Source organism: Melospiza georgiana, chromosome 10 (genome assembly GCF_028018845.1).
Source record: "Melospiza georgiana isolate bMelGeo1 chromosome 10, bMelGeo1.pri, whole genome shotgun sequence".
In the NCBI taxonomy this organism is placed as follows: Eukaryota; Metazoa; Chordata; class Aves; order Passeriformes; family Passerellidae; genus Melospiza; species Melospiza georgiana.
In genome coordinates, this window is record NC_080439.1 from 14,282,547 (window position 1) to 14,300,245 (window position 17,699).

The window sequence follows — 17,699 nt, forward strand, 5'->3', positions numbered from 1 at the left end:
ACAGTCCCTGAGGCAGAGAGATGAATGCACGGAAGCCTGTCTTTGCTTCATGAGGAAAATTGAGGCTCACATCTAAATAGGTAAATAGTATCACCACTACTATCACAGATGGGACCCTCAGAGGATATCACCAAATGCCATGGAGCCCTCACTGTGGTTAACCTTGCAACTCTGGATGAGGCAAAGGAAATCTGAAACAAGGCTTTGGAATGTGCTCTGTTCCCCTGGGCCAGAGGCGTCTGGAGTTCTGGGAGGCAGCAGTGCTTTCCACAGAGAATATCTAACACCAGACTCTAGTCCAAAACCCAAGGCAGATCCACTGATGAGTGCCCCCCAGAGCAGAGAGCTAAACAGGGAGAGGAACTTTTGCTTCGCACCCTCTCTAAGCAACTCATTTTTATGTAGCTTCAGGGAATTTTCACTCATCAGGATTCTAAAGTCTCTCTATGACTAAGCCTTGTTACTACAGAACTCAAAGCTGTCCCACAGGCACTTTGGGGTCTGGCATGTAGGTGATGCAGTGCTGACTGTGACAACACCCAAATATCCCAAAGAATCAGTTTCACAAACATATTTCATAAAGACTTTATAGAACCTCAGCAGATGGAGTTCCATAACTGCTGTGCACACTACATAGCACCTACACAAAAAATTAGAAGCTCAGGAGCTTGCTGAGAAAATGGTTTATCAACAAGGACCATAGAACTGCACCCCTTGACCAATTGTAACAAAATAATATCATAACTACATGAGGGTGTCCATTACCTTTTCTACATTATTATGTAACTACCACCACACTTGGTTCATCGCTGATTGCAAAAATTAGTTACTTCCTTTTCTGTTTTTAAAAGAGGTGTCTGCAGCCTGGGCAGTGGCACAGGGCATCCCTGTTTCAGAACAAAGTCCTGCCCAGTCACACTGGCTAGACAGGATAAGGGGAAAGGGAACAAACCATCTTTGCAGGACTGTGTTGCATGGGCTTGCTATTTTCATCTGGCAGTTTGGTTTATGAGACTGCTGCTCTGTAATGTTTCTTGTGAAATGTCTCTCTTCCCCTGTTCTCAGCATTACCCCATTAAGCAGGGGGAGAATTTCCACCCAATCTTTATTCAAAGTCACGCTGGTTCCATAGAGATATTTTAAAACTGACTTAAAGTCAGGCAAAACCTTGAGTGGACACCTTTAGTGCACTAGACACTCAATGTACCTAATTTATGATTGAATTACCTGATTTAAAGTTTCAGCGGTACAGCCCTGAATATAAATGTGCCCAAAGCTAACAAATTAAATAGCAAAACACAGCAAAAAGTCTGAGCAGTCTAGCAGTTCTTTGGAGAGATGCCAAAGTTTAATAGCACAAACAGAATAAATAAACTCTATGAACAAATCAATTTTTCAAAGGTAACATCTGTTCTGCACCAGCTCCTGGTGTGAATAGATTCATCTGTGCACGCATACAAGTGGGCTAATGGGATTCAGTGTGCTCCAGTACCCACCAGCATGCTTTGTCTTCATCAAAAACTCTAACGTGGATGGGATTCCAAGAAACAAGCCAAATAACTTATACCTACTTTGCAAACTTTTTCATATGAATCGTTACATTAATCCCATCAAATCAAAACCTGAGGATATTTACTCAGAACTGTAAAGAGATAAAGGAGTCTGAAAAACCGTCTGAGAGAAACTGTTTCCCCTTGGTTCCAATTTTTGAATCTTGGGCATTTGATAGATTCCCAAGACTTCATAAACACCAAAACTGTCCTGTGCCAGAAGTCATGTGTCTGCTTTGGCTTATGCTATGCTTCACCAATTTAAACCAAACTTTCCATAGACTATGTGACACAACCTAGTTATATCAAATATAAAAGAAAAGAGGCATGAAACAAGCTGCAAAAAGGATCTTTTATCTTTGTTTTATGATTTCTCTGAAGGAGCAGAAATCAATGCTTTAGCTGGGTAGATATTAGACTCAATATTATGCTATGCATAAACACTGTTTAAATCTTAAAACTATTAAAATTAATCTTGCCTTTACACAGCTCCATTTTAAAGATAAGGAAGATGGTGGGTTTAGAGTGTTGAATTCTTTCTCAATACTTCAAAATTGCATGTTGGTTTAATTTCTTTTCTAGAACTACTTCCCACTACAACTTTTTATAAACACCCTTTAATGCTTTCTTTTCATTTTTTCCCCAGCATGATTTTCATCAAATTTTGCTCACAATGTAAACTATAGTGTCTTATAAACACAACCCCTACTAGCAAATTAATTATTAATATGAGTTGTTCGTTTGGGGACAGATATCTGGACATTATGTGATTCTAACACCTCCTAGGAGCTGTGCAGTAGAGGAGAAGGAAGCTGCATCCTGCAAAACCTAGGGAAAGAGGCTGGGTCAGGATCGTCCTTCATGTGTGCCAGGGCAGCCTCACCTCCCAGCAGCTGCTGCTCCAACAGCGTTGCTGCAGTGCAGGACGAGAGCTGAAGAGCTTGGCTGGCTCCTGCCCTCAGCTGACTCCTCCTTCCTGCATCCCTCACTCCTCGCAGGGGAAACGCACAGGTTTGACCCCAGGCCTGGCAGAGGCTGCACCCACTGCAGCTGGCACAGAATGGGGCAGGCAGAGGGCAAGGAGGGAGGGAACAACACCATTTGGCCATGGTGAGAAAACACCTAAGCTCTGACACCACACTATTAAGGAATTTTCAATTTCAGCCCCAATAAGACTCAGATAAGCAGCTGTGATTGACAGCAACATTAATTCAACTGTAGCCAGCTTCAAGATCAGATAATATTCAGCAGCAGAAAGAAAATTGGCACATTAATGCCCAAAAGTCAAAGAGAAACTAATTTTGAGGAAATCACTCCTGCACTGGGTAAAAGGGTACTGAGAAAACAGAATGAAAACAAACAAACGAAAAAAACCCCAAATTGTTAGTTATTTCTTAGGGTTTGAGTTTTTACTTTTTCTAGCTTTAATTTTGATCTTTAATGGTGAGTAGGCACCATTTTAATTGTAAATCTCTTTTTATGCTTAACATTTGGGGTGAGGTATGACAGTGAATGTGTGTATAAACAGGACAGAAAACTCCTGCACGATATTAATGAAAAATCATCAGCTTATTGTTTTATTATTACTACTATACTCTTTGTTCTCAGAACAATCAGTAACAAACTATAGGCTCTGCTGCGCTCAACACTGCACAAAAACCAAAGTTTTCCCACACCCTACAGGACAGCAACCTGCAAGACATAACACCATACAGAGATACAGATAATTTCTTTCTATACTTCTCTCTATTACATAGTATATTTTTAATATAATATTATAACACTTTAAGGAACTCAAACTAGTTAAAGCTTTTCTGAAGCATTTGTCTAAGAAAACTCAGTGGAAGTGAGAGGGACAACACAAAGAACATGCTATCTGGAAAATGTAATATGTAGATAACATGTGCTAAGATGATGCAGAGGTAGAGGGACAATTCTTAATCCTGAGTAAGAGAGGAATGATGGGGTGGGAGTTACTGTGAAAGTTATGTCAAGCAGAAAAGCCAGGGAAAAAGACAAAGAGTGAAAAGAAAGAAGAAACAAAAAGGGAGGACAAACTGTGTACATGAACCCCCAGGGATTAAGAATGACAAATCATCACCAAGTCTCAAATCTAGGGCATAAGGAAACAACCCCTTAGCAGGACCCACTCTTAGTAACACCAGCACACCTAAAGGCTTTGCTCTTCTAAAGCTGCAGCATTTCAGCTCCAAAAGTCAGAAAATATCTCTACTATTTTCATTCGGCATGCAGTGTACACAATGGTACAAACCAATGTTTATCCACAAAGGCTATTTTTTCCTTTAAAACAATTTTGCTCAGGTTTGAGTGATCAGTGCACATGATACTACTTTTTCTATCCACCTGCCCACTGAGGGTTTTGTTCAGCTGCCAACTCTCCAGCCAAACGTCAGGAGTCAGTACAATATGACAAGCTGATGAGCCTCCTCTCCTAACCCCTTCATCTAGAGCTTGCTTAACAGAGGGCCAGAATCTTCCAGTTGCAAAATTCATCCAATTATGCTGTTCCTTGTCCCTTGTTATCACCTCCCAACTCCTCCAAGTTCACATTAATTTTCATGGTATAAGCACAAATGCACATGTACAATAGTTTATCTTGGCATCTAAAAGACAAGGATCAGTAGGGCAGGTTTAGAACTGGAGGAGGGAAGAAAGTGAATCACAAGTGTATTCCAAAATAATCATCACTTGGTTACCAAAAAACATTCAAAATGGAAATGTTTATATGAGTTCAAATAGCTTTTAGCTATTTGAACTCATATAAAGCATTACACTGCCAATAAGAAAAATCAGGCTTCTATTAGTACTGGTATTGTGTATTTGAATTTTCTGCCCTTTGCTAGGCTGCCCCATAATGTTATCTCACACACACACAGGGATCAACCATGCCTTAACTGAAAGTCAAACCCTGCAGGTACAGACCATGCAATATTGAGTAAACCAGAATGAGTTGATACAGCAGAGGCACAGAGGCTACCTGGGAGCTGGGACCTGCCAGTCTCAATTCCTGAAGGAAACTGCAGAGTATTTTCTGTGCATTGCTGAAGTGAGGCACAGAACATGACGTGGATGTAGCTCAGCAGGTCATGGCCAAAGACTGAATGAATTCTCTCAGGCTCCTCGGTGACAGAGCTGAGATGCAGGCCAATAAAACAACCTGACACACACAATCTCAAAATGATGATAGGTCTGTTCTAAGTTCCATCTCATCTTTACACAAGCACAGAAGGCTGATTTAACCATTCAGACAATGTTACTGGAGCCATAAAAGATAATCTGCTGTCATCTTTTCTTTCAGGTTAAAAAGTCTTCTGCTTGCCTCTCAATATGATGTTTTAAGTGTTTCTTTGTCAAAACTGTGAGGTCAAAAGAGTGCTCTGCTAATAAACCTTTCTGCATCTTAAATTCCTTCCACTTCATGTGTCACAAGCTCCTTTCAGTTTGCTCACCTGAGAAGGTTTACAGGACAATGCCTCGGTGCCCCAGAGTGACAGGAGAGGAAACCTGCACGTCTCAGGCACTTCTCATGTGTCAGAGTGCTTTACTGTAAGTGACAATCAGCGTGATACTGAGAAAAACAACTAGAAATAAGAAAATCAAGGAGGGAATGATACAGAGAGGGCATAACATATTTTATAGTAACTGATATTCACAAACACAGCAAAGGACAGCCATGCAACACCACCAGATTCAAAGTCCTCTGTTGCCAAGACTGGGGCCTGAGGCACACCCCTTATGCTCTCCCTTACCTTTCTACAGGTCCTTTCTAAGATGACCCAAGCTGGCTAAACAGGAAATTAATTTCTTATCTGTCTTCAAATGCACACTATTCCCTTTTGTCTCTCTCAAACAGTAATATCCCGTGAGGCAGGGTACCTTATGTGCCTTACTCAGAACTACACATATAGACTTGATTTGCTACTTCAACCTTGTCCAGCCAAACAGTTCTTATCGAAGACAGATACTGGTCTAATCTGACACAATTGGCTTTTGTTAAAAACACATTGCATTTTATCCAATTTTCCATGTAACTCCATGTCCTTGAACTACCCTTTTCCTTCAAAAGTGGTTCAAAGACTTTGTTTGGTACTGAGGTCAGACATACACAGCCATCCTCAATCCAAAATATTTACAAATCTCTGTCCTTGACTACTACCATAAGTCAGACAAAGCTGTATTAAATGTGATGGTCAAATTTTTTTTCAATTGAAAACTCAGCTTTCAACTGAATGAAAAAGCCCTTGGAAAAATTTTGACTTTTCATTGAAGTGTCTGGCATCTAAACCCTGAATTATTTCCTACTGAGAAATCAAAGATATTTCTATTATAAATCATAATCTAACGTCTTGCAGAAATTTAGTTCAAATCCCTCACTAATCAGCTTACCTGAGAGTGGACCAAGAACTACTATGAAGGAGTCTGGAACCAAAACAAGTTACAAGAGTGAAATCTGAGTGGCAAACTCAAAGTTTTGGTATCCACTCTAGATTAGGAGTTAGCACAGGACTTGTCAAAGATGGGAAAGAAAAACAGTGATCTCAATAAATGTCTTTCTTAACCAAATCATGTTCATAGAATAGCTACACCTGCTCATGCATGATATTGGTGGCTTTTGTATTAGGAGCAGCTCATGACTGAAACCCTGACAAGTGACTTCCTCCCTGTGATCAAACACAGAATGAGAAAACCTCATGCTCATTCACGCTGTACTGTACTTTTCCCCACCTCTGTCACAGTCTGTATTTGTCGGGGCAGCACCAGTGTGTGTGTGTGCAGTGTACTGGCAATCAACACAAGGGACTGATGCCAACCACAGAAGTCACTTTTCACACTTGCAGAAATCTGTCTTGTCCCCAGCCACATCCTGCCCCACGTTTGTCCAGCTTTGCCCATCACATGCCACTGTCCCCACTCACAGTGTGCCAGCATTCACAGGCTCACAGGAAACCTCAGGCCCTCTCAAGACAATTGTCCTGCTCCAAGACTGATGAGGGACAGGAGCAGGGAGATGAACCACCCTGGCTGAAGATCTGGCTTTTCCTATTTCTGATTTATATTGATCACTGCTGATCAAAAGGTAATTTGATCTCTTAATATGTATCCTCTGTTCTGTTATTTTAATCTGGCACTGTTCATAAAGTATTCTGGTTTATGTATTCAGAATTTTAAACTAATATTAGAATAAATACCTCATATTTCTTTCCATGGTCACTAACCTATTTTATTCTTAGATATGAGCCATAATTAATTATCCTCATTTGTTCTTTGCACTAGAATTTCCATATCTCTTAGAGAACATTATTTTGTGAGGGCTTTCTAGTGGGTCTTTCTCTGTATTAAAATATCCTTACAACAGCAAAGTTCTGGCTTGCCAGAAGGCTGCTTTCTTTGGATCACAGCAAAACCTATTCCTGGGCAATGTGTCTTCACATCTTCAACACAGAGCCCTCCCCTTCTTAATGTGCTTTCTTCAGAAGCCTATTGGAGAGTTCCAGCTTCACCCAACCAGCTACTTGTGCCTATAACAGGGGTTACACATTGGAAAAATCTGCTGGAGAATCTGAATGCAGCCCTTGGACCAATCTGCTCACAGGAGTAGAGATTTTCAGAGGATGTATTAAAATAAAGTCTTGTATTAGCAGGACTTTACAAAAGTTTTTCTGCTCTCAGCACAGGGAGATGTAAGGACTGCTTATTTTAAGCCAGTCCCAGCACTTCTTAGTCATTACCAATCTGCCCAGAGGTATAGCAAGCTACTGAGTAAAATACACTTTGCAAAATGCTAACCATGTCCTGATCTTGCCACACAGCTTTTGAATCTACTTCCATGTCTGGAACGAGCCTGGTTTCTCACAGTCCCACAACAAGCAATGCTACATTTCCATGAGCACACTGTAAGTTGTGCGGGTGCTGTCAGCTCTCTCAAGGGCTTCATCCAGCACAGCTCATGTTGGGATGCTGCTTTTGCACTCCACAGGGGCACACACAGCCCTGACTACAAGTTCTGTTTGTACACTCACACTGGACTAAGAGAGTAGCACTCCAGTCTATCCTCACTCCTCACCACTGTACCAAACAGCTTTTTGGAGACTTTCTCAGAATTTTCATTTTCCTTGGATCTACTGTTCCCCTCAGACATGACACCAATCTCACTTTTTATTCTTTATACCAGTCTTCTGACAAAGAAAGAGAGATTCTATTATCTTTATACAGATTTTCTTTTCTAAAATATATAGTGAACGGTCACTTTTGTTTCTATTTTTTTTTTATCTTTACAAAAACAAGCAAGCATCAGAATAAAGGAGATATTGTTCCTCCAAGCCTTCTTTCACATTTGTTGCTTGTCCTTCTATTAAATTCTGCAAGAAAAGAAGTTCTTTACAGGATTTTTCTCACAAGGGATTGTATTTTCCTTTCAAGTTGTACCTTTTAAACTCTGAGAGCATTCTTTGACTTGTGGCAATGCAGAAGCTGGAGATTTCTCAAAAACCCTCTCCACAGATCTGTGAACTATTTTAACTGTTATAATGCTGCTATATCTCATGTATTTGATTAAATATCTCATCTGACTTCCTGAAAAATGCCAAATAATTTCTTTTTCTACTTTACACATAATTTTGGTGCATTGGCTTTAGCTCTCCATCACCAGAGGCCCATAGCAAGGCTATTAGTCCAGCTGTACTCACAGACTTCTAGCAGCCATTTCCTTGCTTTGCTTTCACTGCAGTGTTTTATTTTGAGCAGAATGCTGCCCATTGGTTTGGAAACTCTTGCTCAGATTATTCTCTTGTTACCCTCTACTTCCATCATCCTCCTGCTCCCAAGGTTCTCCTTTTACAGGGTAGAGACACTACAACCACTGCTATCTCCTCAGGAGCTGTCTTGGTGCAGATTCATTTTACCTGACATAATTTATTGATGAAAGGTTTCTGAAAGCTTTCACTTTATTTAAATCAGACTTTCTCTCTTCTCCTCTGTGATATTGAAGCAATTTACTTGATCAAAAACAATTTGTACTTATACTTCACTGCATTTAATTTTTAAGGTTTATTCTCTCTGCAGTCTGCAAATGATTGGATTTGTGGTGCCACTGGTATTAAACTGTCATTAGCAAGGGGTGTAACCACTGCCAGTTCACATTCTTCACACATCTGCTTTCTGGAATACTTCTCTGCCAGATGGTGATGCCAAGGACAATCTCATGAAGCAATCTTCCACACAGAGTGCAGAAAGCCCTGCTAACTTGCCTGTGCTCCTAAATTAGTTCCCTCTGCCAGCACCAGGGTTCAAGTGCTTTATACAAAAGCAGCACTTCAAGTGAAGAGCTTCAAAGTGATCTCACCTGAGGCAGCTGGCACCAGAGACTTCCTAAGGCTTTAAGGGCCTGTGCACAGCCAGGTCACAACAGAGTTCATCCTTTCTAATGCAGTAATTATTCTTACTCATACCAATGGTATCTCCCATTCTGTAATCATGTTAAATGTACCAAATGCAGAAGTTCCTCTTCTGTAGGAAAATAAACCCTATTTCCAAGCTACAGGCAGAGGAGTTTTGGAATGTCTTGAGAAATTTCTATGCCTTAAAACATGCCAGGAAATCCTTTTAAATTTTCCGAGGTCAAATTTCTTTTTATGAATCCCATGTTCGCTCAGGTTCTCACTAGCTAAACATTTACAGTTTTGCTGGGTTTGGTGCCATACTTATTACACAGAATTTATATGGTTTTTATCTTTTTCTTCTAGATGTATTTAATGTAGTGCTTTCTTATTATGAAAATGAATGCCTTTTATACACTCCTAGTTTCCTTGGTATGGAGAACATTGTGTTTGATTTCTTATATTTTGCCTTAGGAATTCTATATCCTCATGTTCTGAAGTGAGATTCATTTCACCAAGTTTTACTTACTTAATTATTGGGCATCTACATCTAATTGAATTGTTTAAACTGTTTACAGTCCAGAAAGGGAAAGAAACTCATCCTAATCTCAATTCATTCCAATTATGAATGACTCCTTTCAGTGCTGGAGTTAAATCTTGGATTTGGCCGTTTCTCTTTGCTGATGAAAAAGTAAGACTGGCAGGTTAGATGTCTGCCTGATAACCTGCTAAAAGATGTCTGAAAATAGGGGGATACCAATGATGCCAACTTAACATCACACACATTTTTCAGAAAAGTCCTGTGCATATCCTGAACACCAGTGTGATTTGCACAGCAGCCTCGCCTATTCGCTGTGTGGAGCTGACTCTTATGCATCTCTGGTGGTGCTGTTTAGATGGTTGTAAGTTTTTTGGTATTTTTAATTTGTTTGGGGTTTTGATTTTTTGTGGTGGGGGTGGTAGTCCTTGTTTTGTTTGGGGAGGGATGGAAGGCTATTTTGAGGGGCAGTTGCTAGTTTTTGGTCAGAAGAAGACAAAAAAAGACAAATAACATTTTCTTGTTACTATACAACTGGTGCCAGGGAAAGTCTTTCTTCTATTCTTTATCTGCCTTGCATAGCCTGCATTTTCCAAACTTCCTTCTAATGTTAATTTGTCTCTTCATATATTCTTTTTTTAATCTTATATGAGTATTCTTCCACCCTTTGTATGCTCTATCCTTCCACTTTCAAGAGTAGCTGCATTACCACTCATCAGTTATATAAGCAGGTTTCCATTTAGGTCTCTGATTTTTACTTACGTGGAGGCGTTATATTCAGGATATAATAGACTTCAAATAACTTGAGTAAGATGTCTTGATTTTCTGCTCTGCCTCAGGGAGCTGTCAGCTGAGACTGTGGTCTGCAAATACCCCAAACACTTTACTCAGCACAAATAAGAGAACAAGCCACTTCTCAGTCTGCAGCTACTTATAGATAAAAAGATGTGACTAAGATCAGTTCCACTGACTTCCTCCATGTTGCCCACATCTCTGCAATGCTTCCAGTTTCAAAGTTGAAAGCAGCAAATTTTTAGCCCTCTTCTGCAAAAAAGCCAGAGTTAATTCTTAAGGTCTGACATTATATCTGGATCTGGAATTTAAGTCAGACAGACTTTCCCATAAATACAGACTGAACCAGATCCGATTAATACTGATTTTCATTCCTCTCCCTGTTTTCAGACATGAGAAAGACAAAGACAGAAAGAATGAATCTTTAAAAAAAAAAAAGAGAGACCTGATGATTTGACTTTGAAGAGTTACAGTATTATTCCTTTTATTCTCAATTGTTTAGTATTTTAGGTTACAACAGTAGCAGACTTTTAAATTTTTTTAACCACTCCTTGAACAGATTTTAAAAAGTTACAAAGAACTAAAACAGAATTTGCTAGTAACAGCTATAAGTTAAAATTAAAATGTAATTTATACCAGATTCAGTGATTCCTCCTCAGCTTTCTCCACAGTGCAGATTAATTTATCTTTACATGTTAAATCACCACAGATCTCACGGGTTTTTCAAACACACATCTGTTATTCTAACAATTACATCCACCGTTACTCAATTGTCCAACCATCCCCATCCTCTACAACTGCCATGGTACACAAGAGCATGTAGAGCATCCTGTCTGGCAAGAGCCAGGAGGAGAGCTCCCCTAAAACCCCTCTCCTTCTCTGGGGCAGATTTTTCATCTGCTGCACATGCCCTGCAGAGCTGGTGATGTCTCTGTGCCTCCCCAGCTCAGTCCTGCACACAGGCTGTGCTCTGCAGCACCCCAACAATCTCAGTCAGCTGCTGGCAGGAGCCAGCCACGTGCACAGCTCAGCCAGAGAAAAGTTCCATGGTTTGCCTGCTCCCTGTCAAACACCACCAAAATGGAAACGTTTGCTCTTTAGGCTAACATGTAATTTATACCAAATCATCCTTTAAAAAAACCCCACGCACAAACTGAACTCTAACAAAGAGCAAAATGTGATTTCTCTTTATTACAGAAAATAGATTGAAAAACTGGAAGTGACATCTTTACTTTCATACTTTTCTTAATTATATTTCTTCATAAACACAACAAAAAGTAGTATTAAAAACTCATAAGTAATCTACAAATTGAGACTCCAAAATATTCACCAAAAGGACACTAAAACAAAAAGCTCAAGAAATCTTAAAAACATCGCACAAAGGATGAATTTGGGGTGTGGTGACATTGACTTCTAGAGATTCATGCCTGCAGCAGAAATATAGCACCTAGCAGAAGAATACCAAACAACATATGCAACAATTGTGCACTTATAGCAGTCTGATATAGGAAAACATCCTCTGAAAAAATATTCTATGTAGTTTTGATTAGTAGCACCAGAATTCCTATACTTTGGTGCTTTTTAATAGTAAATAAAGTGTGAGCATATTTTCCTTTGAGGAAGATGGGTCTGCCTTCAGTTACAGAGCCCCCATTATGTGATGAGGCAAAAGGCAAACCACCTTTGGGGCCAAATGCAGGATTTTCCAGAGCTGCCACATGTATTTCCACCCGGACCACAGCTGCTGCTTTGCTGAGGGGATGGGTGGGGTGCTTGGGTTTGATATTCTGTGTGGTTGTGTTTGGTTTATTGGGGGGCAGGTGTCCCCCCTAGCAAGTTATTTCTCTCTTACTAGGATATTTTTCACAGCAGAGCTAGGATTAGGACTGGGCCAGGATTCTGCTCCTCCAACAAAAGAAAAGTGAACTCTGAAGTCCAAGTCTGAACAGCCACAACATTTCTGGCAGAATATCTTTCTCTATTTGAACACGGTAATCCTTTTTTATCAAAAATAGCATCCTCAAAATCTGACAGAACATGTCAATTAAACAAAGTGTGGCCACAGAAATTTTTAAGTTCTGATTGTGCATCCTAATAAGAAGTCACAACTTCTCTTTACACCTTCAGTTTTTCTGTATGATGGAAAAGCTAAACATTCCGCAATATGGCCGATGGCAGTAGCATTTCTACTCAAATTTACCTGGGACTTCTCACTTTAAAATGTTCTTTCAGGTTACCTGTGTCTTTGTGAAGCAGGAGCTACACAGGAGGAAGATTTCAATAATAGATATTTGTTTCAGACAATGCTAAAAAAAAAAAAAAAAAGCACAATTCCATGGTCTGATTCCTGATAAATCTTCATGAGATTATTTTTAAATACATTGCACTTCGAGTAAAGAGGACATCAGATCAGTCAAATTCAGAATAGACAGAAGCTGAACCAGGACTGCGGAAACAGATTTAGATATTGAGCCTGGTTTCTGTGAGACAGAAAGGGAGAACTGCGCCTGGCAAGACTGAAACTGCCTGGGCAGTTTCAAACAGCAATGAGGCAAACCAGGGTAAACATTTCTGGGTATGTGAACTGAGAGTGGAAGCCAAAGATCAATGGGAAAATGGGTATTTGATGATAAAAGCAGGGCATGGTAACATTCCTGCATTACACATGGATTAAAATCCTCTGCACATGCCTACACTGGCACCCTCAATCCAGTTTCAGAGCTCAGCAGTTGCCACCTTTCCAATATTGATGTCATTCTTTAATTCAGGCAGCGCTGTGGCACAGCCCTGGGGTGGACTGTGTGCCCATGGAGTGCAAAGCAGCTCTGCCCTGCTCTCTTCTCCCACCCCTGAATGGAGCAGGCACAAATTTGGTCTGACTGTAATTTCCCAGTTATGCCAGGAGGTTTGCACTTCATTTTTCCAAATTTTTAAAGCAGCCTTAGTGCAACATCTACCTTTTCCTATTACACTATTTAAATTACATCTCCCTGGAGATGCAACCAGAGCAGCTGGAGTGTGATAAGGCTTCTTGCCAGCCTTAAAATGCTGTAGGACCCACATCTGATATGCTTTTGAAATGCCAGCACTGCACACACAGATTTTTCTTCCTCTTTTATGCTGCCCTAAACGATGTGATTATGTCTGTAATACTATAAAGCAACTGTGTCAACTATAAAGAGGAAACATTTATGGCATAGGTTATTAAAACAATGAAAAATAGGCCAGTGCAATTTAAGTTCCTTGAGTGGGCTGAATAATAACTAGTTAAATAAGGAACAAAGATAAATAATTTATTACAGAATCAACACAAGCACAAGAAAATTGCATTCACTTTAAACTGCATCTCAAGAGGCTTCAGAGCAGAAGCACGGACAGCACACAATGAATGTGTCAGAGCAAATGCAAAATGAAGGGGATTTAGAGAACCTGTTGTAAAATGGAGTAATCACTCAACTTCAGAATATCCACATACAGAAACGCCAGCCAGTGAAACACACCAGACAAAAGTTTATGCTAAAAGTAGTAGTGGCTGAAGGGACTGCAGATTGCTGTGGTGGCTGGGCAGGTCTGCCTCAGCACACAGCCCCTCCTGCTCCGTGGGGTCAAGGCTCTGTGCTACCATGGGCAGAACAGGACTCATTTTTACAGAGTGGGACAAATGCTCATTAGGAAATTATAAGGCTGCTTACAAGTAAGGCCTAGCTCAGACATCACTGGATTAAGAAATGTAGAGTAATACTCATCTTCAATTACTTATTCTGGAAAAGAATGAAAGGACAGAGCAGACAGAACTCAGTACAATCAAATAACTTCCTATACAAGCCTGCACTTCTTACACTCAGTCTGACAACTCAGTTCAAACAATTCAGGTTGTTTGTAATAACAAAGCAAATATTTCCAAAGATTAAAAACCTAGAATGAGGCTTGTATTTCCATTTTTGGCCTTTTAATTAGGTTTTTCTGAAGTGCTGAAAACAGAGCAACTCTAATTAATGGCTTTCATACTTTGCTTTTTAATAATAGCTCTTAACAGCCTGGCAGTTTGGAGGTTTCAGATCAAATTGGGAATGGATCAGAAAAGACTGTTTGGCTTGATTTTACTCTAACAGAAGTGAGACAAATCTAAACTTTCCCTACACAATTAGATCTCATGAGATTCTCACCTTGATCATGGTTCTGATAAGAATTTATATTAAGATCTCACCATCTTTTCTGAAGTAGACTTAATTAATTTTTCACACAAACTCGGTATATGACCTTGGGTGAAAAAACCACCCAATCTTCTGACTTAAATTTAAAAAATAAATGGAAAGCAGCTTAACTTTTAAAAATAAATACAAATGTGCACGTAAAAGCACCACTATAAAACAATTTCCATATCTGCAACATGTAGGACATATAAAATTATTTAGCCTTGCAATTTTTAACTGAGATCAAAAGCATATTTTACATCTCTTCAGGATAAAGAATTTGTGCTTTGTGTGTAAAGCAGTGATACCATAAACAGCCAACAATGAAAGAAAAAGAGGCACTGGTGTGGATAGGCACAAGACTCAGTGTTCCTTCCTCAGTATTTCTACAATATTGCTGTAGAACCTGAATCACTATTATTACATTTGTTCCTTTCCTGTTTAAGGAGGCAGGGAGAAAGATTGGGGAAGATGGCACAAGCCAGAAAACAAGAGAAGGAGCAGGGGAGAGAAAGTGGGACGACAAATCAATAAAGTAAATTTTCCCTAGCAGCAAAAATAGCTGACAGATCTGCTTCCCAAAGAACACTGAAAATTACTTTGTGAGTAAAAGTGGCAGAGAAGATAAGGCAACTTGAAGGACTCATGGGAGAGCTGCTATTGACAGACATGCAGATGATGTAATTGCTCAAGATGAGCAGGTTTTTCTTTTATCTCAATAAAGCACTTCTGGAAAAAAGATTGGAAAGGCAGGTATGAGACAACAGCATAAAGCCTCTTCCTAACTTACATAATTTTATGTAGAGAAGAGTTGATGTATGAAGTGGAAAAGAAATGCATTGAATGCTGAAGATCAGGTATTACAGAGAACAACTTACTTACACTCCCAGTGATAAAGGAATTTAATATTTGATGAAATACATTTTGTCTGTTGAAGAAATATATTTATTTTACAAAAGTCTAAAGATACGTGTTTAAGAAAACATTTGCTACTGTTCTGACATAAATTAGCTGATAAAATGGCATCTTAAATTATCCTGTTTACTCTTCTGTGTCTTGCTCCAAGTGTGATTTTTTTTTATGCAATTTGATCAGGAGACAATCTAGTGTACACTTCCTGTGTTTCAGCTCCTGCTGCATTATGTATGCCATGATGTTCCCTTCAGACATTCTGATACCCTTTCAAGACAGGTTTTGAGCATCAGATGGTTTGGGTTTGGGGGGAGTTTTCAGGTTGTTTTTTTCCTGTTACTGAAAAACATTCAACAAGACTGATGACAGGTGAACGTATGCAGTAATAGGGGAGGTGGGGGGACATAAAGAGATAGTATTTTATATACTACTGTTTAGTTAGATGATTTTTTTGTGCTTTACAATTAAATTTCTTAGTGTAATAGAGCAGCATGTTGCCACCAGTGTGCCTATTGCAAATATCCTTTAACAAACCTCACAGATATCTAAAGCCTCTCCTAACCCACGCCGGGCCGCCTCTCACATCGACCTTGCCTGAATGGTGCAACCCTGTGGCCAGGATTCTGACCAGCCCCAGGGCATATGGGGTAAGTACCCAGCTTGGTTCATTGTCTTCAAGGTGTTGGCCAAAACCTGCCACTTTGCATTGATCACTTCAGTACAGTCCCCTCTCTAAAACTTTTCACTTTTAATGCTAAGCACTACACCATTTCTTCAGCTGTGAAGAAGACAACAAGGTACATTTTCATGGATGGCCACTAAATACTGTGAGCTTCAAATGTGAGTGATATATTCTAAATAATTCATCCAGATGCTGAAAGTATTGGCTACCCATCAGCAATGTTTAAGCACTGAAATTATCTAACACATCTGAAGGGTAGGTTATGTTTCTCAACACTGCTTGAGAGCAGAACATGGTAAGCAACTATTGGCTTTAATCAATAAGATGGTAAATGAACACCTGAGAAAATAAGCATGTAATGAAACAAAATGAAAGTGAAATTGCATCAGAGTTCTTGTTCATTTAAGCTTTAACAAAACTCTCTCTCAAGAGCCTCTCTTCCACAGATCTTTTTCTTTGTTTCAATACAGGACCACCTGAAGGATGGAGACACAGTTTATATCATCAATAATGATGAATTGACTGAAAACTATGAATCATCTGCTCACATAGCAGTGCCAGCACAGGACAGCACACCCTCCACCCAGGCTACAGGCAAGGAAGATATTCAGGAAGGAGACCTAGGATTAGGAGGATACAAACTCCAGCTTCAACACACTGCAGGTCAACCCCAGAATTCATTGGCATGAGCAGTGTAATGTTAATCACAAGAAAGAAGATGAAAACAATGAAACAAGAGATCCTGTTATGTAAACAAGAAGTCAGAAAAAAAGTATACTAAGCACAAAAATCAAAAAAAATTAGATTTCAGCAACTAACTGCCTGCTCCTCCCAGGAAAGGAGTTTGCTATCATATCCATATATTTACAACCATATGCAGGTTTTATGACTGTATCAGGTTTTAGGATAAAGGCATTGGGCAGTACCAGCCCACTGTAAATCCACTGCAGTAATGTTTTGTCTCAGCACTTGGCTGTATCTGCCACTTACATGTGCACAGGCCTTGGAATATTGCTTGGAGTCTTCAGTAAGCTGGAATGGAGAGAAGCAGCTTCCTAACATTCATGCTCACATGATGACAGCTCTTTTCTACAGCTGGTCCTGACAAGATCCACACATAACTACTCAGTAGCTATTACATTTATAAGGAAAAAGCAGAAGATTCCTTGTCCAAGGAGTGCATGATGTGAAAATGCTTAAAACATGCTTTGCAGCACCTCAGTCTTCATAGATAAAGCCTCATGCCCATGGTATAGACTTGTCCTGACATCCAGCCAAATATTTTCTTTCTAAATGCACTTTATAGCCTGGTCCACAGAGGGTTTCTCTACGCTGCCACAAACTGAACACTGATAGTAGGAGACATGGAGGTGTATGAAATCAGCAACCAACACCCTTCATGGCAGCACTGAATCGGCACAACCACTGTTTAAAGCCAGCAGTAATTCCAAAAGGTATTTGTCCTTACAGCTTGGCAACATGCAAAGCTTAAATGGGGGAAAAGGGTTTTTTGTTTTGAAAGATAATTCTAAACATACACTTTGATTTAAGAACCAAAATGTTTCTGGTTTTTACTGTTTAAGGAGAGTTGTTTCTAATCAAATATTTCTGCAAAACAATTATATCTTCAGACTG

At 39.7% G+C, this 17,699-nt stretch overlaps 1 protein-coding gene across 1 annotated transcript in view; it reads left to right on the forward strand.

Annotated features, from left to right (window-relative positions):
• SLC9A9 (solute carrier family 9 member A9) overlaps positions 1 to 16,813 on the forward strand; it is a 171,983-nt gene extending 155,170 nt beyond the window's left edge. Inside the window, exons 15-16 of the mRNA XM_058031120.1 lie at positions 15,924 to 16,029; positions 16,535 to 16,813. Of these exons, the coding sequence (XP_057887103.1) occupies positions 15,924 to 16,029; positions 16,535 to 16,753 (325 nt within the window). The 3' untranslated portion in view covers positions 16,754 to 16,813. The remainder of the gene's footprint in view (positions 1 to 15,923; positions 16,030 to 16,534) is intronic.
• Positions 16,814 to 17,699: the final 886 nt, after the last annotated feature.